General features: G+C 42.9%; 1 protein-coding gene across 6 annotated transcripts in view; it reads left to right on the top strand.

Annotated features, from left to right (window-relative positions):
- numb (NUMB endocytic adaptor protein) overlaps nucleotides 1-23,643 on the top strand; it is a 46,084-nt gene extending 22,441 nt beyond the window's left edge. Inside the window, exons 2-11 of one of the 6 annotated variants that reach the window (XM_086273725.1) lie at nucleotides 3,968-4,104; nucleotides 10,809-10,883; nucleotides 15,635-15,667; nucleotides 16,462-16,536; nucleotides 17,697-17,837; nucleotides 18,043-18,247; nucleotides 19,058-19,354; nucleotides 19,472-19,615; nucleotides 20,559-20,690; nucleotides 21,367-23,643. In XM_086273725.1, the coding sequence (XP_086129851.1) occupies nucleotides 3,979-4,104; nucleotides 10,809-10,883; nucleotides 15,635-15,667; nucleotides 16,462-16,536; nucleotides 17,697-17,837; nucleotides 18,043-18,247; nucleotides 19,058-19,354; nucleotides 19,472-19,615; nucleotides 20,559-20,690; nucleotides 21,367-22,121 (1,983 nt within the window). In that variant the 5' untranslated portion in view covers nucleotides 3,968-3,978 and the 3' untranslated portion in view covers nucleotides 22,122-23,643. Of the gene's footprint in view, nucleotides 1-3,967; nucleotides 4,105-10,808; nucleotides 10,884-11,030; nucleotides 15,668-16,461; nucleotides 16,537-17,696; nucleotides 17,838-18,042; nucleotides 18,248-19,054; nucleotides 19,355-19,471; nucleotides 19,616-20,558; nucleotides 20,691-21,366 lie in introns of those variants that run through there. The other 5 variants (XM_086273723.1, XM_086273728.1, XM_086273727.1 and 2 more) reach the window with 5 other exon arrangements.
- The last annotated feature ends 214 nt before the right edge of the window (nucleotides 23,644-23,857 follow it).

Genomic DNA, 23,857 nt, shown 5'->3' with positions numbered 1-23,857 from the left:
CATTGTTTCTGTCAGATTTTCCAGCATGTGATATTGCAGAAAACAGTTTCCATTACAGATTATAATCTGAACCTTACTTAAATTTGGCTACACTCAGACTGATTTGATCCACTGATTAGCTCTGAAATTGGCGAAAAGAAAACGTAGCTGGCCTGTAAGCTGTGCAACAGATTAACTTTCTGATGTATCTTTTGTTTTGTGGAGAAATGCTACTGCATGACATTTTTAGAGTCAGTGGTCAACTCCAATGTCCTGCTCTGGTGACATTAGTTAAGTCTGATGTGTTTATCTGTGCTTCTGTGACCTGGTCAAGGCTGAAAGCTTTATTGTGTCCTGCCCGTAGCGCCGGAGCCTAGCACAGACAGATAAGTGAGCCTCACCTCAAACACACTTTACACTCTCAGTACAGGTTTCATTATGCAAAGAAACATCTAAGGTCCTCTGTGTGTATACATGTGTGGGTTAAGTAGGTGTGTTCATGTGAGAGTGTGTGTTTGCTGCTATGTTGCTGCTTGTCCTTGTGTCTTGTGTGTATGCGGACAGTCCGATCTAGTGGATTAAAGACCTTTAATCCCAGTAGATCCTCATCAGCTCAGAAGTTAGCGGGTACAACTTGTTAGTCAAGGAGTTTGCTTTGGTCACGTGTTAAAAGTCGGAGCTGCATGGCTGAATGACTTCTGGTCCCCAGTTATGACTCACTCCAGGAGACGTGAGCCGGGCTTTCGATGATGGATGCACCTTTCATTTCTAGTTTGGATCAGCAACTCTTAATTGGGTCTTTGCTTTTTTTTGTGCCTCCTAATCCTCTCTCAGTGCCAAGAGGACATACATGTGCTCTTAGCCCAATTAATTGTACTGTGTTGTTTTGGGTTCTTTTTAAAATTCAAGATAATTTTAGAGTTTGAACCTACACTAAGGTCAAACTTCAGATTTGTAAGATTTTAAGGAAAAATACAAACCTGGGTTATATTTTCAACAACTCCATGTATTAGGTTATTTATAAATAATACTCATTTAGTATACTAATAATTTAGAATAATAGCACTAATAACACTAGTTTAATAACTGCTTAGATCTGAGAGTGCAACAAGATCCCTAAAGGACCTGAAACATGTAGAGTTGGCCAAATGTTTGAATGATTGTTGAGAACTATATTTAGAAGTTAAACCAGTATTGAGGGCAACTTGCAGTGTGAAGGGTAGTTCAAACTTGAATGAGGAAGTGGGTTTAATGATTCGAATTTTATAGCCAGGCTTGGGGTCTCAAGTTAATTATTATCCTCCATATGAAAACTTGATTTTTAAGCTTTGTATTTGTAGTTATCAGCAAGTCTCACACGTCTCCTGAGCTGTCTCAGCCCATTTGTCTTTGGCGAATCTGTCAAACTTCTCCAGCTTTGATGGTCTTCTGACATGGACCTCAGTGTTCAGTTCACCCCATAGATTTTTTTTTTTCTTCAATGGGATGTCATGTTGGAAGACAAAGACCCACACCCAGTTTTGCTGCTGAAGCTGAATGCTTGAGGTTTCCTTCCGCAGAGGTGTTTTTTTTTTTTTTCTTTTCTTTCTGTTCTCAAACTGATCTCCCTGTTGGAGCTCAGTCTGGGGGGAGTTCTTTTTTTCTCCTCGTCTTTCCTGATGTTGTGTATTTTCCATTGTTCGGTTCCGAGTCGCTGCTTGGGTGGCTGACCGGCCAGCTACCTAGCCTGACCTGTCTCCCCAATGTGATGTTTGTGTATTGTATGTACGGTCGGCAAGGTCAGTCTCTCAATTGCCCCTCGGGGATAAATAAAGTCTTCTGAATCTGAATCTGAAATCCTAGCGCATAACATACCGACAATTTGTCACGTCCCGAGGTGTCCCATGGGAACGCGAAAAGTAACCTTACGCGTTCCTGTGATACAGGCCGGATTGTGGATGAAATCCAAAAGAATGATGCTCCTGGTGGTCACGGACGTTCCAGTTGTGTATTCCAGCCATAGCCCTAACTTTAATCCTAACCGTAACCTAATCCTTAACCTTACCGACAACCTTAATGGTGTTCGATAGTGTTTTCTAAAGCGATTAAAGTAAAATAAATGTACATGTGCGAATTGAGTCCAAATGGTTCTCATGTTTCCTTCCTTTTGGTGGCCGAAAGCATAACATACCAACGACTTGTCACATAACGTAATATGTTATGCTTTGGAGAACGTGTTGCATATCCATCTTCCTGCATGATTCTTTCCACCTTGATGAGATTCCAGATGGACCGAAGCATCCCCACAGCATTAGACTCCCACCACCGTGTTTCACTGTGGGGGACGGTGTTTTTTAGGTTGTACGCCTCTCACTTCTCTGTCCAAACATAAAGAGCGTCTCCATGACAACAGAGCTCTAGTTTTGTCTCCTCTGATCAAAGGATGCTCTTTCAATATGCATAATCTTTCTCAAGGTTCTCCTCGGTGTACTTCAGTCTGGCTTGAAGGCGTCTGTTCTGCAGAGTTTTTCTTGGTCTGTAACCTCTGAGTTCATTCCTGTGTAGGGTTCTAGTGACAGCCTCCTTTGAAGCTACAGTTCTTGACTTGCTTTTCACTCATGTCTTGGCAGTTGTTCTGGGGTCTATAGAGTCTTTCAAATCTTTCTCTTCCTACCTCTGCTGGGCTTGTTATGTACTATGTGGCTCTATTTCAATTTCTTGGTGATACAAATTATATATACAAAGTAGTCTCAAAACCTGAACTTTCCATCTCCTGCTTTGTGAGCATGAATTCTTTTTCTGAAGTCTAAACTGATTTCTTTTTTTCTTTCTTTCTTTTCTTTTCTTTTTTCTTTTTTTGCCATGACGATTTTTCAAATTGCATTTGTGTAAATTGAAAGATAACCCTAAGTTTTAACTTGATATTACAAGCTTTAAGCATAAAAAAGTTATACCACATCATTACACAGCAGCGGTTTCTGCTGTGATTCATAAAAAAGTCATTTTTTTCAGGGGGCTAATGATATTGACCCTGGTAACGTTTGTTTTTCTGAAATAAAAGAAATGGAATAGAAGTAATTTATTGTTTTTAAAACTCTAAAGCTCTGTTAAAAACAATTGACAATAACTTTGTATTTCATAGGTGGGCTAGTACATTTGTCTTCATGTGTATACAATGTGTTAAACACTACTCTTTTACTTATTATACAGATGACTGCAGAACTTAATGTAATGTGACGTTTTTTGCTGATTAACTGGCAAATGTTTTATTCCAAGACTATTTATACCTGACCTGGTAATAAGTTTACTTCTGACCTTTACTGGGGACTTGAGTTTGTTTTCTGCCTGAATGATCACCTGACCACCGTGTTACATCTATTTTTGCTCAGTTTACGTTAATAAGTACAGGGTGGCAATAAAGCCATGTTCTAGCAAACTTTAGCTTTGTAAAATATTACATTGCAGTGTAATTCAAAGTGATCTAGAGGTTGAAAAGATTTGTTTTACTAAATTCCCCCCAGAGAGGCCTCAGTGCAGTGTTTGAGATATTAATGGAAAATGTCAGACCATCTAAATTAAAAATGTGCAAACACTGTCTGTTAAATTGTGGTAAAAAAAAAAAAAAAAGGCTCTGAATAAAAGGAACACTGCTCCCTTTTATTTTCACTGCCTTGACTCCCAACACTGCAAAGTCTCAGCCTCTTTTGTTTCTCCTGGTGAGTCAGAGACACAGCAGCTTACTGTGTTTTGCACTGATGTCAGAGTTTAAAGGATTCCTATTTACAGGCATCAAAACAAGACTGCTGAAAGTGTTATTCTGCTGCTGTGGGTTTGCGTGATCGCCTGCTTTTTGGACCATTATCTATCATTTCACTGTAGAAAAACACTAAGCTTAACCTGAGTTAGATGAATCTCCAGCTTTTTAGTGCTGCACCTTCTTTATTTCACTGCTGCTGCTGACAGCTCAGTTTTCACTGTAAGATTATTAAAAATGTCTCTCCAATTACAGGGAGCTCAGCGATGAATAAGCTACGGCAGAGCTTCCGCCGGAAGAAAGACGTTTACGTGCCGGAGTCGAGTCGGCCGCACCAGTGGCAGACAGACGAAGAGGCAGTCCGCACCGGCAAATGCAGCTTTGCAGTCAAGGTGACTCTCCCTCACACACACACACACACACACACACACACACACACACACACACACACACACACACACACACACACACACACACACACACACACACACACACACACACACACACCTGCATACACCCCACTTCAGACACAGAAACGGAGTGCAGGGCTGACCTCACTTTGATGCATTCTTACCTTTGCGAAACTTCTTCATACCACCTTCCTCCCCAAGGACACGGCTTGTGATTAATCATAACCATTCAGAGAGTTTGAGCACAGTTTTTATCTAGGTTGCGGGATTATCTGCTGTAGTCTAACAAACCTGTGGGATGTGTGTGCACAATTACTTTGTGTTTTAGGAGTATCAGAACCCCTTGAATCCCCAGTAAAAATATGTGGAATTGAAAGAAATGTTTCATTACTGGCAAGATAAGTCGGGGACATGGTGAAATGGCAGTCAGCCCTGCTGTGCAGCAGTTGATGAAGTGGCGATCTCACCTTATTTTGGCAACAAAACCCTCCTACTTTTGCAAACAGAAGTGTGACGGTACACTTCCTCCCATCACATGGGCTCAAATCCTCCTCTTACTCGGGATAAAAGGGAACTGAAGACTTCAGAGTCATGAAAGGGAACGTTTACCTCAGAATTTCTAAGCTTGGCGGCTGTTCAGTGGATGTAAATTGTGCATAAGCAAGTGTACAAGCTTTAATTTGATGTCGCCTATGTGCTCCCTTTATGTAGTTTTTATTGAGCAATATTGAGCAATTTGCTCTTGGAATTGCATAAACGGTCTTCATTTTAAAAAGAATTGCTTGTCCAGATGCTTTCACGAAGTCCAGAATAGAATATTGAGATCCTAATTTTCTCCAACAAGATGAGCAGAAAACCCTTCACGCTAATTGTATTTAATCTTTTATATGCTTATATAAGAAATGTAGGTCTTATGAGCACATAATTTTTGATTTTGTTGCTATGGCCCTAACCCTTAGTTCATATTTTAAGAGATATTTTAATCATGGATTACCAACATATGGCAAATTCTTTAATAGGCATTTATCCATTTGTTGACAGCCGCACGTCAGTTTCATTCTGTTGTGCAAAGTAAGTTGGATTTTGTTAATATAATGTTTTTCTTAGCTCAGCAAGGCTAAGGAGTATTAGCTGTGTTATTTGGTATAATAAAATAATAGAATATTTTAACTTTTGATAGTATTTTCTTGACTTAGAAACACAGAAAAAGGTTTGTGACATTTACAAAACGTTTGTATCTGTTTGAAAAGTAATAATTAGCCATAATTACCACAGTGAAGGTGTAAAAGTAGCCACTGACTTAGAAGCCAGATACTTTAGGTAAATGGGGGGGAAAAAAACCTGACTGTCCTTATGTTATCTCTGCAGCCAAACGCACACTACTCCACCAGTATTTTTCTTTCCACCTTTACACTGGCTTTCATCGCAATGGTGCAACCTACCATGCTACTCATCTGTATCCCTCCTCCCCCTCCTGCTGCTCCCTGTCTCCTGCTCTAGGTGCCTTAGAGGAGCCCCGTTCTGCATGAATGTTTGTCTGTGTGTGAATAGTTGTGGTGAAATTATAACAGACTGCTACAATACAGAGTAATAAATACATGGTAGGACAGGACATGCAGGGAAGGAGAAGAAGAATACCCACCCATTCTGTAGTGCCTTTGGCAAGAAGATTATGAGTTTAATTGTCATTATCAGGGCCTGTTACGTAGTGCTTGTACATTTTTTTTTATGTATAAGCAAATTGTTTTAATGTTAAATATGTCTATTATAATTCAAGGTGATGGTGAAAGGCATAAACATGTAGACTTGGTTTTTCATATGGAAATATCAGCCTTATGACTGCTGAAGGCTGGTGGCAGATGCAAGATTAGATTCAGTTGCTTGTGTGTGCTGTTTACCAGCGGAGACGTTTGTGAGGCTGCTTATGGAATTGGACTGAATTTTGTTTTGCACTGTCACTTGACACTGATTTATAGCAAGTTCCCGGAATTAATTCCCAGGTCACATCCAGAGGATATACACTCCTTTCTTTTATAGTGGCGGGTCTTTCACATGCCCCTAAAATTGTAAATTCCTTCATAGTTTAGATCAGTTTGAACCAAAAATCAAACAAAAGTGAACCTTTTGTTGAACCAAAATCTATCTAGAAGTAGTAAATTTCTCTGAATTTTTCAATGGGCAAAACTGTGGAAGAATTATTGACGGGGACCTGTAGGTGCTGCTTTCTGTAGTGTAAGACAGAGGTGTTGGTTGGGAGTGTCAGCTGTACATTTCTCTCCCTGTAGCTACAGTACTGCCTGCCCAAAGGGCTGCTCTTATTTCTGATGACTGGAAACTGGCAAAAATACCTCAAATCCTAACCAGATAAACCTTAAAACTCTCCCTTTTTCTTACATTTTTAATTTGACCTAGCTATAAAGTTCAGTGAAACCATCCCACAGTTTAATAATTCAATGCATTTAAGTTAATGAATAACCATGTTAATAGATATAATTACTGACCAGCAATAGACACGTTTATGATTGTTGCAATTATCAAGCAGCCCTAGTACTTTCTCTGTTTATGGTTGCTCTGTTGGCCTTTTACTGCTGGAAAAATTTGAAGTTTGTTTTATTTAGCTTCATCTAATCGTAGCCCACCGTAGGATAGTTGTCAAGTGATTCTAATCCTGGAAGGGACCCACACACAAATCTGAATTTCAGAACCAAATTGCACATGTGCAGAAATCTCCTCAAATTCTATTATTTTCCATTTATTTGGTGGAGTTCTTCTTCTGTTACATGTGAATGTTTCAGCCCCCAGATTGTTGCTGGCAGCTATTTACTAATGGAGCAGAGTAAGACGCCATAATGAAGAATCTGTTGTGACACTTCAAGTCTCCCCTGCATTTATTCATCTCACCTCTGCCACATCCTTCTGGATGATCCCCGATTAGTAGCCCCGCTGCTTTCATTGTCCTCACTATCCACAGCTGCCTCCTCGCATCACTATTGTCCTTAACACCTTGCACGTTTGCATGCATCGATGTGTGTTTACGTGCATGTGTATTCCAAAACGGCGACAGTATGACTCACAGCAGTTGCGTCACACGCTCAATATAGCAGGGCCAGAGGGTGGGGGTGAAAGGCGTGGGTCAGCATGTGTATCTATAAGGAAAGGGTAAGGACTTCCTCTCCAGCTCAGCATGCACAATGGCTTCTGGAGTAGTCAAGGTTGTGACTCCTCTGGAGTGACACACAGCAGGGCGTGATCTTGCTTCAGGTCTGAAAGGGGCGGGAAGGGTCGGGCAGGAAGCGGCAGCCTTTTCTGTTCATTCAGTTGGAGCTCAGCCTACTCACGTAAGGTTTTCACTCCTGGCGAGTATTTCCATAGTCAGGAGCACAGGGTTTCCCCCGAGAAATTGGTGATTGAATCAGAATCAGAATCAGAATGGGGTTTATTGCCAGATGTTGAGGTTTACAACATTAGGAAATTGCTGCGGTGCTTCAGTGCAAACATACTGTCATAAATAGCACTTAAATAGACATGAAAAAAAATAAAAGTAAGAATAAGAATTAAAAGTGCTATGTAGAAAGATATGTGCATGAGATATACATGAGATATATACATGAGAATAAGAATTATGAGTGCTACGTAGAAAGATATATACATGAGTGCAGGTGGTGATCAGTGCCAAACATGGAATGATGCAGTGACACAGCGTAGGGTCATGTGTTAGTGGCGGGGACAGTCATATGGTTATTGTTCATGTGTCCAACAGCAGAGGGGAAGAAACTGTTCTTATGGCGAGAGGTTCTGGTGCGAATGGACCGGAGCCTCCTGCCTGAGGGGAGCAGGTCAAACAGACTGTGTCCAGGGTGAGAAGGGTCAGCTGAGATCCGAGCTGCACGCCCCAGTGTCCTGGAGGTGTACAGGTCCTGCAGAGATGGGAGTCTGCAGCCAATCACCTTCTCAGCAGAGCGCACAACACGCTGCAGTCTCTGTTTGTCCCTGATAGTGGCTCCAGTGTACCACACGGTGATGGAGGAGGTGAGGATGGACTCGATGATTGGAGTGTAGAACTGCATCATCGTCCGTGTTGGCAGGTTGAATTTCTTCAGCTGCCTCAGGAAGTACATCCTCTGCTGGGCTTTCTTGATGACGGAGGTGATGGTGGGCTCCCACTTCAGGTCCTGGGTGATGGTGGTACCCAGGAAGCGGAATGAGTCCACAGAGGTGATGGGGGTGTCAGTCAGGATGATGGGGGGGGAGTGGGGCTGTGTGCTTCCTGAAGTCCACAGTAATCTCCACTGTCTTCTGGGCATTCAGCACCAGGTTGTTGTGGCTGCACCAGGTCACCAGACGTTCAACCTCCCTCCTGTAGGCAGACTCATCCCCGTCCGAGATGAGCCCAATAACGGTGGTGTCATCTGCGAACTTGATTAATAATAATAATAATAATAATAATGGATACTTTATTGATCCCCATGGGGAAATTACTTGTTTTTCTCTGCATTTGACCCATTCACTCAGTGAAGCAGTGGGCAGCCCACTAAGCAGGCGCCCGGGGAGCAGTGTGTAGGGACGGTACCTTGCTCAGGGGTACCTCATGGTAGCCGTTAAGTGGATTCGAACCGCCGACCTTCCGATCATGGGGCGACCACTTTACCTACTGAGCTATCCCTGCCCCAACAAGCTTGACAGACTGGTGGGTGGAGGTGCAGCAGTTGGTGTACAGGGAGAAGAGCAGAGGAGAAAGAACACAGCCCTGAGGGGAGCCGGTGCTGATGGTCCGGGAGTCCGAGACATTCTTTCCCAGCCTCACATGCTGCTTCCTGTCCGTCAGGAAGTCAGTGATCCACCGGCAGATGGGATCAGGCACATTCATCTGGGAAAGCTTGCCTCGGAGATGGTCTGGAAGGATGGTGTTGAAGGCAGAACTGAAGTCCACAAACAGGATCCTGGCGTAGGTTCCTGGGGAGTCCAGATGCTGCAGGATGAAGTGTAGGGCCATGTTGATGGCGTCGTCTACAGACCTGTTGGCTCTATATGCAAACTGCAGGGGGTCCAGGAGGGGGGCCGTGAGGGTCTTGAGATAGGAGAGAACCAGGCGCTCAAATGACTTCATGACCACAGATGTCAGAGCCACGGGTCTGTAGTCATTTAGTCCAGTGATCCTAGGTTTCTTGGGGATAGGGATTATGGTAGAGGACTTGAAGCAGGCAGGCACATGACATGCCTGCAGTGAGGAGTTGAAAATGCCAGAAAACACTGGGGCCAGCTCGTTTGCACAGTGTCTGAGGGTGGCAGGAGACACACCGTCTGGGCCGGGAGCTTTCCGAGCATTCAGACTCCTAAACTGCTTCCTCACATCTGCTTCATGAATATGAAGAGTTGTGGTGGGAGGAGGTGGTGTGAAATCCTCTTTTGTGTGGGGTGAGGAGGCGGGTGTTGTAGGTGAACAGTTTGAAGGTGGTGATGGCTCTATGGAGGGGGGAGAGGTGGGGGAATGAGTGTCCAAAGTGCCTCTATTGTTGGGGCCGTTGGAGGTGTGAAGGCTGCCTGATGGCTCGTCAAAACGGCAGTAGAAGTCGTTAAGGGTGTTGGCCAAGAGCAAGTCATCAGTGGAGTGGGGGGTTTTAGGCTTGTAGTTTGTGATATTCCTATTTGGACGGAACGTATAATTTGGACGATCATTTAGTGCAGCTTCCAGTGCTGAATCTGACTAACCCTGACATATCTCGTCTCTAATTACCGTAGCTTAGTCTCAATAAATGTTTGGCATATATGGGGTAATGACTCTTCCCCATGAACTGTAATTCTGTGTGATTTAAAAGGCGTACTGACTTTGTCTAACATAACTGGAGACCTTTTATTTACTTCCAAAGTACAGCGAGAAGGAAAATTGTCCGAAAAGGTCACCGCTACAGCTTTATCAGCAACTTCACAGTAAAACCAGGATGTTTGCACTCACAAGCCACAGGATAGGATGAAGATGACCCTGCTGAAGGCCACAAGCTGAAATGCACTGCTCGCACTTCAAAGTTATTCTTTACTTTATACTTGAAGTGTCAGTACAGGCAGTTTTGAGTCATGTGAAGCAGCCTGCTCCAGCAACAATATACTGTGGGAAGCCTTGGAGTAATATACTGTAGGAGCATCTGCCAAGTTATTGCATAATAACCTGGAACAACCTGGAACCTGCTATAGTCTTAACTAGAGTTGCGATGAGCCAGCCATTACTGGAAGGTGGTGAAGCTCAAAAGATAAAATATACAGCCTACGTTGTTTCCGTCAGCTCACAAAGAGATCGGAAGGGGCAGTTTGTTTTTGCCTCTTTGCGTGCTTCTTTGATCTTCCTCGTGTCCCCTTACAGGATCACACACTACAGTCTACACACTTGCCCATATACATTTCTCATGAACGGGTTATCATTTTCTCCATGGACAAAATTAGAGATCAGCTATGGAGCTATTGACTGCAATTGACCTCAAAACGGAATTTAATTAGGTGTATAAATCACCAGCGTTCGGGTACCAGGGGATATTAGACAATCTGAGCTCATTTAAATACCTAATCTCATTCTAAAGTTTATTATTGTAGCCTTAGTTAAACGTCAGCAGAGATGGCCACAGGAAAGGTTTGTCACAGCATTACTCATTCTTTCCTTTTTTTTTCCTGTCCATCTACTTCTCTGTGCCCTGCAGTACCTGGGACATGTGGAGGTGGATGAATCCAGAGGCATGCACATCTGTGAAGATGCAGTAAAACGGTTGAAGACGGTAGGTTTCACTAGAAATATCTTCTGTACTTCCAGGAATGAGGCTGCTATTTCCTACTTGTATCTTCTTTCTTTCAACTTTTCCTCCATTACTTTTCTATTTCCCCAACATCCTACTGACTTTTCCTAAAAACTATTTCTAAGGTAGCCCTCCTTTAGCTATCATTACTCTCCTTCCAAGAGTTTTATCATTGCTTATTCCTACTTAGCTTTCTAGTACATAGAGGCCCAAGTGTGTCGATTGTTCTCCTGTCTGGCTCTCTCTGCACACTCTCAGCCAGAGCAGGTCAGCACGTACTTCCTGCTGGAGCAGATTCCGGCGGAGTTGCGCAAAAAGGAACAAATTCCAGTTTGAGGAGCAGGAGGAGGGGAAGGACGGGGAAAGCAATGGCGCTATTGCTTTTCCACATTGTCAGTTGTTTGCCAAGGCCCCACCCAGGTCATAAACTCTTCGGTGCAAAAGAGGCTGATTCTCTGTAGTTGGGGCCAAACCTGAGTCGGCAGGTCTGCTGCTACAGTCGGCCTCTGTATGATCGAGATGACGTCATGCGCAGACGTAAATTTGATTCCTTTGCCAGCAATGGTAATGAATCTCCCGCTCGACGTGTCTGCTGACAGCTTTTGGTTTCAGTTTGAGGTGACTCAGAATAATTGAGAATTCACACCCTGTTTCACTTGTTATCATTGCCTCTTCTTCTCACTATTGTGAAAAAGCGGCTCTTAGTCGAGCTCAACAAACTACTGAAGACTGCTTGAGCTGTGAGAACCCTTTCTTAGAATGATTATACAGAAAAACATGCTAGTTGAAATGCAAGACAAATAAGAGAATGTGCACTCACACGCAGTCTTACAGTTATATGTAAGGGCCTTTCTTCTCACTTTTGCATACTGACATTTTGTTATATTTTTAGAAAACACAACAGACATTCTACACGCTACTTGTGGAGGAAAATGTTTGACATGAAACGTACGTGAGCACACATTTGCTTATATTTGGATGCAGCTGTCGACATTCGCTGCACAGCATGCACACTGAGATGGAGCTCATAGTGGGATAATGTGTACGCACACAGGGCGAAGTGCACCCAGAGGCAGAGCAGACAGACATGCTGCATGCCCTGCAGCACACTTGTTCTCTTAGTGTACAGAAAATGCACAAAGGTCGACTGCAGATACAACACACATCAGTGTCGTGCACACACTGGTGCTTGATGAGGTCACGTGGTTAACACGGAGCCCGAGGCCGCGAGCTCTTATTGAGTTACAGTTGTTTTAACAAGGCCGACAAAATGGAGCCAACTCAAGAGGAGAGGCGGGTGTTTCTGCCTCCCGTCCTCCTGCAGGCTGCGACTGTCTGACCCTCCTCAGCCTAATGACATTTCCTCCCCTGTCTCCTCCGCTGCTGCTCGCCCTCGCTTTCCTCACTGGCCAAAAGCCTTATGTGTAAATGGCCAGATGCACGGCTTCATTGATCTGCAGGATCGGTATTTTACACCAACACTCTCAAAACTATGTATTTGCAAAACTATATTTTGGGAGTGTTTAGAAAAACCAAAACGTTTGTTTGTAGTTTAACTGCTGCCATTATATTCTTGCTAAATGTTGAGCTCTGGCCTAGATGTGGCACTTTACCTGTGCCCTGAATGGCTTGTCTTACAGGAAATGCCGGAAAACAATCTGCCACTGGCTTGAGAACTGCTAATGTGTTCCAACATAGTGCCTGTCCTTCCCAGTGGCAGGGATGCAGATCTGTTTCCCCTCTTCCTCATTGTAGTGCCGCCGTCTTGAGGTGCACATTGTTGTTGTGTTCCTTAGGGTTGTCCCATAGATTTTACATAGTGATACTAAGTCTTCACAGTTAAAAAATTCATAATGCAGGAGGATTATTATTCTGGCATTAACATTCATCACTGGAGCTCAAAGCAGTGGAGCAGCAAACAGAAATGAGTCTTGCTGTACTGTGTCAGTCTGCCCCTCATTTCCATCATTCTTCTTCCATTTCAGTCAGTAGATGAGAGTAGGTTTGTAGTGTTTGTAGCCTGCCGTACTGTGACCCCGTGATGCAGCATACGAAGTGTGCATTTTGCTGAGAAAATGAGGTTGGAGTGAAAGGTTCTTAATGGATGGTTTGAAACGCAGCCCGTGATGCCAGGACAAGTCTGCGTAAACAGCCTTGCAGAGAGCAGCCCCCTGATGCCAATGATCCACGTCAAAGTTAGGTTGTCAGAGGAGACCAGGGCGACCCTTTAAACAAAAATACAATTAGCGAGGCCCTGATACATCCAAGTTCATCCTCACTGATGCTTTAATAAGCAGACTGTTGCCAGGCAACAAATACAGTCCCTACCATTGGAGAGACATGCGAGTTAATATTGCTCTATTTCCAGAAACTAATAACTAAATTGGTCAGAAACCAGGCTCCACACCTGTAGGCACTTAATATCTGCTCCTGGTCGATGAGGGGAGGCTGTTTTCTGAAAGTCAGCTAACTGCAGCCACGTTACCAATACAGTCAGCCAACATCGGCACAAAGTCTTGAAACGGACAAAAACCAATGACAACAAGCTGATGTGCCGTGAGAAATAACTGCAGAGAAAGAAATGTGTTTAGATGCCCTTGTATGTGCACTGTGCTTGAGGGTGCATGTTGGTGGTCCAGCCTTTCAGCCGGTGTGTGTGATTGCAAGTGTGACAGCCACAGCTCTGAGGCGACGCCGCTGCATTCCCAGCAGCCTTTGGGACGATAATAAGAGTTTTCTCACAGCTTTTTGACCCGTGACTCACATGGGAGGAGGTGGGGCAGAGGCGAGTGGAGAAGAAAGCTGCACTGCACCACCATCAACCTCCACGCTGCCTTTTTTTGTTTTTTTGTTCCTGTCATCGTGACATCACTTCCTGTCGTTGTTGGCCAGCAGCCTGGGGATTTGAAGTGTATTCTGAGTGAATGTGTGAATGTTTTTGCTGTTACTCAGGAGATGATAGTGCGTTGGCGTGTTACCTCTGTGCAGACTGGGTGAGGCACTCCACGAGGAACTGCTGACACATTTAGAAGACCTAGTTGCATTTGGGCATGAACGCCCAGTAGCCTGAGGATGTATCATTGACGGTGGACCTAAAACAATTAAAATATGTGCTTTCTGTGATGCAAACTTTTAAAGTACTTCCTGTGCTAGCCTCCCCCACTATTAATATTCTGGTCTCGGTGCCTTTTTTTTTTTTTTTTTTTTTTTTTAAACCACAAACCTGATCTCATGAAGGAAAAAATAAGTAAATAAGCCACATATCATCAATAATAATCCACTGTCCAGGATTAAGAGCATGCTGTCTTGCATTAGAGATTTCTTTCATCCTTGTGACAAATATTGTAAGGTGTGAGCTGTTGCAGAAAGCAGCAGCTTGACCGATGTTGCACAAGCTGTGCAATACGTTGTTACACATCCTGTTGGTGGCTACCGTTGTTTTGAGGGCAAAATGACTTTAAACCACCAGTTGGGTGTGACAATGAAAGGTTGTAACTGTAGGCAGTAGTTAAAATACTCAATGTTCAACGTATTATTATTTTTTATCTACAGCGATCATGTTGGCTACACAGCTTTGTTTTTATTTTTTGTCTTGTTGGAATCACCTTCATCTATTTAAAAACTACCCTTTCTGCTCACAAAACTCCTCCGATTCACTTTAGTTCCATCTCACTTCACACATTGAATACTTGAATGTTGTGTTACCTTTTTGTTGGTGCTTTTTTTTTGTCTTTTTAAGCAGGTTTTTAATGCAGAGAAATGCCTCGAAATCCTCCTCCCTCCACATTCCTCTTAACCCTTTAGAGATTTTTTCCCCCTAACCATAGCATACTAATACTAACTTTGCAGGCTTTGCTATCATCAGCATGTCTGTGTGGTTCTCTCAAACATAAATGTAAAACACTCTCACAATCACACACACACACACATACCCTAACAATCGCTTAGCTCATTCCAAATGAATCTCCAGTTCTGGTTAACATGTTAAATCATGCATTAACATGGCGCTTGGAGTGCCGTCTCCACCATGGCTGTGTAACAGGAGTGGAGTGGTACTCCTTTTCAGAGCTTACGGGGAGGCGAGGAACTCTTGGGGAGTGGGTGAAAGAAGAGGGAGGGTGGGGTGGCTAAGACTAGGCCAGGTCTGGTTTGGTTTTTTTGATGTGGTTGTGGAAGCCTAAACATGACTCCAGACTCAGGCTGACCATTGAACAGTCACAGGTTTGACTCAGAGGTCAAACTGCTGTCAGTGGGAATTTGTTTCTGTCTGCTGAACAACAATGCAAAGTGTCTCGATCCGGGAATCGGAGGGAAAAAGAACGAAAAGGGATTCAGGAATTTCACGTCCACAGACAGAAACCTAATGATCTGCCATCTTTATCACCTCTGTTCAGACGGCTCTGTACGTTTTCCTGGGTGGTTTTTCTGCCTGTGGAGGTCTTGCTTTCAGGGGTATTCTTGCTTCCATTGTGGTGTTACTAACAGTAATCATCAAACACATCATCGAAACATCTCTCTCATTGTGGAATCACATGGAGCTACTTGATCCATTCCCTCACCCACTCACTCTCACACATAACCCAGCTTCACCAAAAATAAACCAAATCCAATCCTTTACTTTCAGCTCCCGACAATTTTTAGACTTCCTAGGTAACATTTTCATGCCTTGTTCCTCCTTCCACCTCCTCCGCCCTTCTCACCCACCCTCCTCTTTTTACCATATCCACTTCCAGGACAGGAAATTCTTCAAAGGATTCTTTTCAAAAGTAAGTTATTGCTTTGTGTGTCTGAGTGTGTTTCTCTTTATTATTAGCATCATCATTATTATTATTATTTTTCTTCCTCTCACACTTCACCCTTTGATCACATCTGAAGGCTGGAAGAAAACACACAAACACACGCGTTCATAATACAGGGGGAATCTGTCTGGGGAGAGACAAACGTAATGATGCATGTGGCTGTGAGCAGGTGGGGCGGTTTAGGCTGGGGCAGGGCACTTTTCTGTTGTGTGTTTGTGTGTGTGTGGTATTAACATGCGTGACTCTCTCCCTTCAGCTCTTCTTCCTTGAACCAAGAATAGAACAATGAACAGTTTTTTTGTGAATGAACATTTCCTTGTTTATTGTTGTTGTTCTAACCAATGGGGTTCACTGTCGAATGCATCAGGGCACAAAAATCTCATATCGACTTCTTTGCTTTAAATTTGGGTCCTACGGTGTGACACACCCCCCCCCCCCCCCCCCCCCTCCAAAAAAAAAAGAAAAAAAAAAAAGCAAGAAAAAAAAAAAAAAAGCAACAACTCCTGACTTGTCTTCTCTTTTGTCTTTTTACCTGCTGGTTTCTATGTATTTACAGGTGTGTGTGTGTGTGTGTGTGTGTGTGTGTGTGTGTGTGTGTGTGTGTGTGTGTGTTGACTGATATATATATTTTTTTCTTCCTTACCCCTCTATGAGAAGGTTCCAAGGAATAACACAAAGGGAAGTAATCTTGAGGCATGTGGAAAGATTGAAAAAGTTTCCTTGTTTCTTAACTTATTCCATCCCTGTCGTGTGTTTTCCAGGCTGGGAAGAAGCCTGTGCGAGCTGTGTTGTGGGTGTCAGCAGATGGTCTTCGTGTTGTAGACGACAAAACAAAGGTAATGAGTCCCTCCGGTCGCCTGTCGCACCTTGATCAAAAGGAAAGAACAGTCGGAGTAGCTTTAGCAGCTGTAAAGGTGGAAGCTGCTGAGCTTCAGCAGTGAATAAGATAAGCTACTACAATTGTAGCCTAGTGACCTCCAAAAGGCAGATCACTGGAAATATGTACTTAGTGCACCTGTAGATAAGATTCAGGTAAACAGGGTCATATTACAGGTTCCACTGACACCTGCTGGAAGTAACTGGTACTGCATGCATCAGTTTGTTGCCAGACAACAGCCTCAGACTGCCAGTGCTGATGGTCTTTTGTGGTTTCTGTGGAGATTATAACATGGAAAAGAAAATACATTTTTCCCATCTATTTTTCTTTGTGCCATTGATTACTAATAAACCCTTTGCTAGCAATTTCATGCAGGTGAGCACAGAATGTAGTTTAAGATAAGTTTAAGTTAAATGCACCATGCATGTGTTAGGTGAGTTAACTATGCACTGCATGTAACTTGACTAATTTCGGTTTTCATAACATTTTTCTAGCTAACATTTTACTTCTTGGGGATAATTGTTAAAGAATGCTACCAAGCTGGTTTTTAAATATTTTAAATGAGAAATAATGAAGGAGTAGAACATTTCCTTTTGTGGAAAATAACTAATTTGTGAGAAAGTACTGCTAAGAAGTTCTGCATGTACTGTACTACCCCTGTTGATCTTGTCTTTTCTATAATTGTATTGCCATTTGTCTAGATTATGCTTTATTAGAATTAATGTATTAACTGTGGCAAGCTTCCTTCCAAGCGTCCTTCTGAAGCTGGATTAGTTCCATCTTTTTGGGCTCGTTTTCATTCAGTTATTATTTACTGTGAACATTTTCAGCCCATGTTTTCAAATGGTAACAGAGTGTCTTAACTACAGGTGTTTATTTATATAGCACCAAAGCAGCAACAATATTAAATACAAAGCACCTTGCATGCAGACTAGAGCAGCCATTTATCAAACCACTAACCTTCCGATTATTAGATGACCTGCTCTACCCCCTGAGCTACAGACACTCCAGTTTTGGAAAATTTGGAGTGGCTGAGAGAATCTTGATGATCAGAAAACCTCCTTTGAGCAATAAAATCACGGCATCAAAAAATAATAAGGTTGTGTGTGTTTTTTGCAGGACCTGATTCTGGACCAGACAATAGAGAAGGTGTCATTCTGCGCTCCAGACAGGAATTTTGAGCGGGCATTCTCTTACATCTGCAGGGATGGCACCACACGACGCTGGATCTGCCATTGTTTTATGGCCATTAAAGACTCAGTAGGGACTCCTTTTTGTAACTGCAGTTCTATTTTCCTGATTCATAATCACTGACAGTGAACATTAAAAATGTTGGAGTTCATATTCAGAGGTGTACGATTAACCTTTTTTTTTTTAAAAGACCGTCATATCCCTGAATCACTTAGGTTAGATGGCCGTTTTGATATCACGCACTTCAGTGTGCTTTTTGAATTGTTTCTCTCAGGGAGAGCGTCTCAGTCACGCTGTGGGTTGTGCGTTCGCTGCTTGCCTGGAACGAAAACAGAAACGGGAAAAGGAGTGTGGGGTCACGGCAACCTTTGACACTAACCGAACCACTTTCACCCGCGAGGGCTCCTTTCGTGTTACTACAGCAACAGAAGCAGCAGAGCGGGAAGAAGTCATGAGGCAGCTACAAGATGCTAAAAAAGGTCTGTATCTAGTTGTGTTTTTCCCCGTCCTCAGGATTAGATCGACCGGTTTGTCTTCCACACAATTTAAAAAAAGGTTTAATAGTTTATTGACTTTTTAAAAGTTTATGATTATATTTTAAATGAGATGTATGATAAACCAGCACAGCTCGAATCAGCATATAGTAGTTTGATGCTGCTTTACATAACCTCTTTCTTTTACAAAGCCATGGCAGCAGATTAGCGGCTCCTTAAAATGCCTTAAATGTACAATAGCTAATATATAACCATTCATTTGAAAGTTTCCCCCTCGCACCAGTCTCAGATTTGTAATTTGACTCAGAAGGTCGCTGTAAAGCACCCAAAAAAAAAGAAAACATCAAAAGAAGATGGAAGGATAGGCAACTATTCCCCCCCCCTCCCCGCCCACCACCCCTGCCCACCCAACCAGCAATCTGAGCCATGGTCTTAGTAACCTTCATCACTGACTCTATATTCTACTTTCAAGCTCTTTTGTGCCTTTCCCTTGTTGCATATATTCCTCTTGTATGTTATTTATTCTTGCTGTCCTACTATGTACATTTTTATTACATTTACATTTGATGTACAATGACAATAAAAGGCTTTTCTATTCTATTCTAAGATGTTCTCAGACCCCTACACCTGCCATTCTCTGTGAGGGGGTGTAGTGTTGCACAGTGAATTACAGATGTAGATATGATTAAAAAGCATGACTGATTAAATCGGCAGATGTCACAAGCTTTAATTTGTTTGTGATTTCTTACCACTGCAGAGGCCTGTTGTCTAAATGTTGCGCATCTCTTACAGCAGAGACAGAAGTGAAGGTTGCTGGGAACTCTGCAGCAAGTGTGACAAACTCGTCAGTCCACCAGACGGGCGGTTCACCGTCCCCCTCATCGTCCCCGCCTCTTTCAGTGCCCATGCTGGGACCTCAGGCGATACCCCGCAGACACGCACCAGTTGAGATTCTCCACAGGCAGAGCTCCTTCAGAGGCTTCCCGGCACTTAGTCAGAAGACATCTCCCTTCAAACGACAGCAGTCACTGCGCATGAATGACCTGCCCTCCACTATGCAGCGCAAATCTGACTTCCCCATGAAAAACACAGGTGAGTCCAACTGTTACTGCCCTTGCAAATATGCACAATAAAATACTTCTACCATGTTCTTATAGCATATAAGCTTATGCTGACCTTTACCTCTTTTCTAATGTGCACCTCCTCCAGTCCTTGAGTTAGAAGGAGAAGGTGACAGCATCAGTTCACTGTGTACTCAGATCGCCACGGCCTTCAGTGGACCGCCAGAGGATCCCTTCTCTTCAGCGCCGATGCCTAAACCGGCTTCATCCCCACAGTCTCCTGTAGCACCGGGTAAAAACCTGTAAAACTTTCCAATCAGCTGTTATTTTTAATACTAAACACACAATTAAGTGAAAACAGATAAGATGCTTAAAGTGGACCTATTATGTTTGTTTCATTTTTTAAATTAAATAATTTTTATTATTTGACTATACTAGAGTAGCTCTGTATGATTCACAGCTCAAAATAATTGTTATGTATCAAACCATTTTAGCTCTTTTCCGCTTCCTTTTAATCTAAATGTATTCTAATTGGATGCCTCTTGTAATCAGAAGGGTTGATCAGCAAGCGAGCAGAGCTGTGCGACTGAGAAGGCCTTATTAGGGATGGTCAACAAGGCATTTTCAACTTGTTGATGCTGCTCACTGGATGTTTTATATTTTTGGACCATTCTCTGTAAACCCTAGAGATGGTCATGTAGAAAAATGTCAGTAGATCAGCAGTTTCTGAAATGCTCAGACCAGTCTGTCTGGCACCAACAGCCATGCCAGGTTCAGTCACTGAACTCTGTCATCATATGACAAAACATAAGAAAAAGTATAATAGGTCCACTTTAACTATTTGTTTTTTATGGTTTAGCTCAATCAGCTGGTGATTTTGCATTTGCCAACTCAGGGAAATATAGAAGCACACACTAAAACCCTGGTTATTCACTTTTATGATCAGTGTTGTTTATTTCTCACAGTTTGGCTGAATTTCCCTGTAATTCTGCTCTGTAGAAGTTCAGCCAGCTTCCAATAACTTGATGAATGTGTTGCTTGCAGTTTAAATTTGCAGTTGGAGAATGTGTGGCTGCTCATATTTTCTCATAACTTAGTGAATAACATTTATTTTGCGTGCAGTTTATGCCTCATTAGACTGCTAATTAAATGCAGAGTAACATTGTGCATGTCCAATGGACATCATCCATTGCACAGGCTTGCTTGTACTAGCTTCTGTCTCTTATTTGCTTTAGTGAATGGCACAACTCCTGCCTTCCCTGCTGCCACTACTGCTAACCCCTCAGTTCTCCCCCCTGCTCTGCCCGCTCGAGAAACTAACCCATGGGCTAAAAGCCCTGCAGGTGCAACGGCCTCAGCACGGACAGGTAAGCAGCTCATCAAAGGGTTTGGATTGAGAGTTAAAATTCAATATAATTCTTATAAGATCAGTCTAATGTGATGAGCAGTTTTTTCTAGTTAAACTGAATATGTGGGAAGAAGACAAGATTTGATCAAACCATTCAAATTTGTATGGCTTGCTTAAAAGGTGGTGTGGATTACTACAGATTAGCACATAGTAGGATCTGTCTTCTCTAAGGAAGAAGTGATTTTTATTAGAGTAGTCCCTAAAACATCTTGTCTTGCTATAGAACTGCTCTCCTAAATAGTACAACCCAGCAACTAAAGGTCAGATGTGGGGTAAGTTAGCAGCCCCCGGTTATTTAAAGCAGATACAGGTGAGGTATCCAAATCTTTTGTAGCACTTTAGAGCAAGAGAACAGGGTGGGATTATGATAAATAAAGATTTTAAAAATCAGACTAAGAATGAATGCATTCATGGATCATTTAACTCAAGGATTAAACTTGGAAAAAGTGTTTTTCTTTCAGGTCTTTAAAAGGTTCTCGTTCATTCTTGCTCACAGATATCAGTAGCACGATCAACTTTTATTTTGCCTGATACTCTTTTTGCCTGCCTTTGCTTCTGTCTCACTGTTGCAGTGTCTCGTGTTTTTTCCGGTTAAATGTTGGGTCGAGACTCATTCTTGTACTTTCTGCTGACAGGAGGTGACTGGTCAGCTCCTACTCCAGTGATCGTAGTGCCCCCCACGTCTTCTCCAGCTATTTCCTCCCACAAACGCACACCTTCAGAAGCAGACCGGTGGTTAGAAGAAGTTTCCAAATCTGTCCGAGCCCCGCAGCCCAATCCAATCCTGGCAACTGCCTCGCCTCCTCCCCAGCCGTTCGTTGCCCCTGTGCCGATGCCTGTGGCTTCTGTACCTTCTGGTCCCCCAGTGGCTTTTTTGCCCTCTATACCCCCTCCTGTGCCCATGTTGCCCCCTCGCCAGCCTGCCTTCCACGCTCAGGCTCCAGCCTCCCACCCGATGGCTAATGGGCTGCCGTTTCCTCAGCCCAGCGTTCCTGTGTTTGGCATCACTCCTTCACAGATGGTGGCTAATGTGTTTGGCTCAGCCACACAACCCCAGCCGTTTCCCGGCCCGGTCTCCACGACGCCCCAGCATGACGCTCAGCCTGTCAGTAACATCAGCCCATTCATCAAGCCTCCGCAGTCCACCACGGCAATCCCCGCTCCCCAGCAGCCATCCAGTGACAGTGTGACCTTTAACGGGGCGGACAGCTGGGCTGCACCATCTCGAATCGCTCCATCCTCCCCATCTACACAGCCTCCCCCGCAGCAGGAAGATGCCTTTGAGGCCCAGTGGGCAGCCCTGGAGGGCCGCTCACGCCAACACACCACACCCTCCCCCACAAATCCCTTCTCTACTGAGCTACAAAAAACCTTTGAGATCCAGCTCTGAACACTAAGATTGAAGTTAGAAAGAACTGGACGTTAAAGACTTGGATTGGTTGAATTGACTAATTGACTAGAGCTCAGAATGTTGTTCTGCCTCTCTCGCTCTGTTTTAGTGGAAAATCTCAGTGGCGGCAGGGGGAGGGGGTGAAGCCTGTAGAGAACAGCAGGCAAATCAGAAGGGAGCAGAACCCTGCGTGACATTGAGAGAAGAAGGCAAAAAACAAAAATGAAAAACAGGGTGTATCCCCCTTCTCCCCCTCCCTGAGGCATTTCATTGGCATTGTCTGTATTATTTTGTTTCTGCTGTGGAGCGCAAGGTCGTCATAACTCTGTGGAATATCTGTGCCGAGCCACTCCCCGCAGCTCCTCCACCTTCCCCAGGTGTGGCAGCTTCCTTCACTACCCCAGGCGTGGCAGCTCCCTTTCACAAAGTCCAGTTCCTAGCGCCCCCTGTTGGCATGACAGAGGAATGCAGCAGTACTGAGAGAACTCAGCTTCCAGAATCTTAAGAATAGAGCGAGACGATGCCAAAATCTTTATTTTTATGCATTAAGTATATTTTAAATAGCTTTGGAATCTAACAGAAGAGTTGTAAGTAATCTTGCCAAAGGCACAGGCTAGCTACAATGAATCGAGTTTATGTTTGTGTATACAAGAAATGATCGTATATATTATACAAAAAATATATATCTATAAAGAATCTATACTGTACACAAAGCTCACGGCAGTGCTAATTTTTGATGTGATATAAAGAGATTTTGTGAAGGGACAGCTGCTTTACTTTTGTGTTTATTTGTTTTATTTTTGAAGACAAGTCTCTTTATTGCCATCTGTTGCATCCCGTGATTGATTGTTGCTGCAATGATACCCTATTTACAGTGAGATGCTTTACATCCAATGTGGACCTAGCGATGGTGGTGGTGCCCGACTGGTTGCCTCTCTTACCTGTGCTCAGTTTTTGACAGTTTAACTTCTTCTTCTGTCTTTATTGTCATTATTTTTATTTTCATTTTGTGTGGTAACTATCTTATTTGTTTTTATTTAACACTGTAGGATGTGTCATCTTGTTTTTAATCCACCTCTTTATTTTTTTTTAAGTTTTAAGTTGGTAATTTTAGGGGGTTTTTTTGTTTTGTTTTTTTCTTTTTAAAAAAAGTTTTTTATGCACAAGCACTAAAGTAGATGATTCGACATCACCTCCCAGGTGACCTCAATCGCCGACGGTTTGTCAGTTGTGGTACTGTAGGATCTGAGAAGCTGCATGCTGACTTACCCTGACCTCCGTTAGACGGCTGTTGTTCTGACGGGCAGCAGAAAAATGCAGGGAGATATTAATGGTTTCTCTCACTGTCTGATTTTTTTTTTTTTCTCTCTGTCATGTTTTATTTTTTTAAATCAAACCTGTGAATATGATCTATTCTCTGATCTATTTTTCCATTTTGTAATTATTTCATTACTTCGTTCCACTTCTTTGGAAAAATACTGAAGCTAAAAGATTGAATAAATTTATGGTGGTAGAGGAAAAAGTGGTGTGTGTTCTTGATTATAAGCAATATACACTATGTGAGAAATCTCTTAACACGAATGACTAATTATGAACTTCTTAAATAATTAAGTGAAATTATATTCATAGATTTATTTAAAAAGAAAAAGAAGAATATTAATTGGTTTCAGGTTGTAAAATTGATAATTTGTCATTTTTTTTTGTATGATTAAAAATCGTGTCTTTGATTTAATGGG

The sequence above is a fragment of the Aulonocara sp. 'chitande type north' Nkhata Bay genome, linkage group LG19 (genome assembly GCF_057382095.1).
Source record: "Aulonocara sp. 'chitande type north' Nkhata Bay isolate Kocher_YH1m ecotype deep benthic linkage group LG19, A_spYH_male_GT1.1, whole genome shotgun sequence".
Taxonomy (NCBI): Eukaryota; Metazoa; Chordata; class Actinopteri; order Cichliformes; family Cichlidae; genus Aulonocara; species Aulonocara sp. 'chitande type north' Nkhata Bay.
This window is presented reverse-complemented; position numbering and strand designations above follow the sequence as displayed.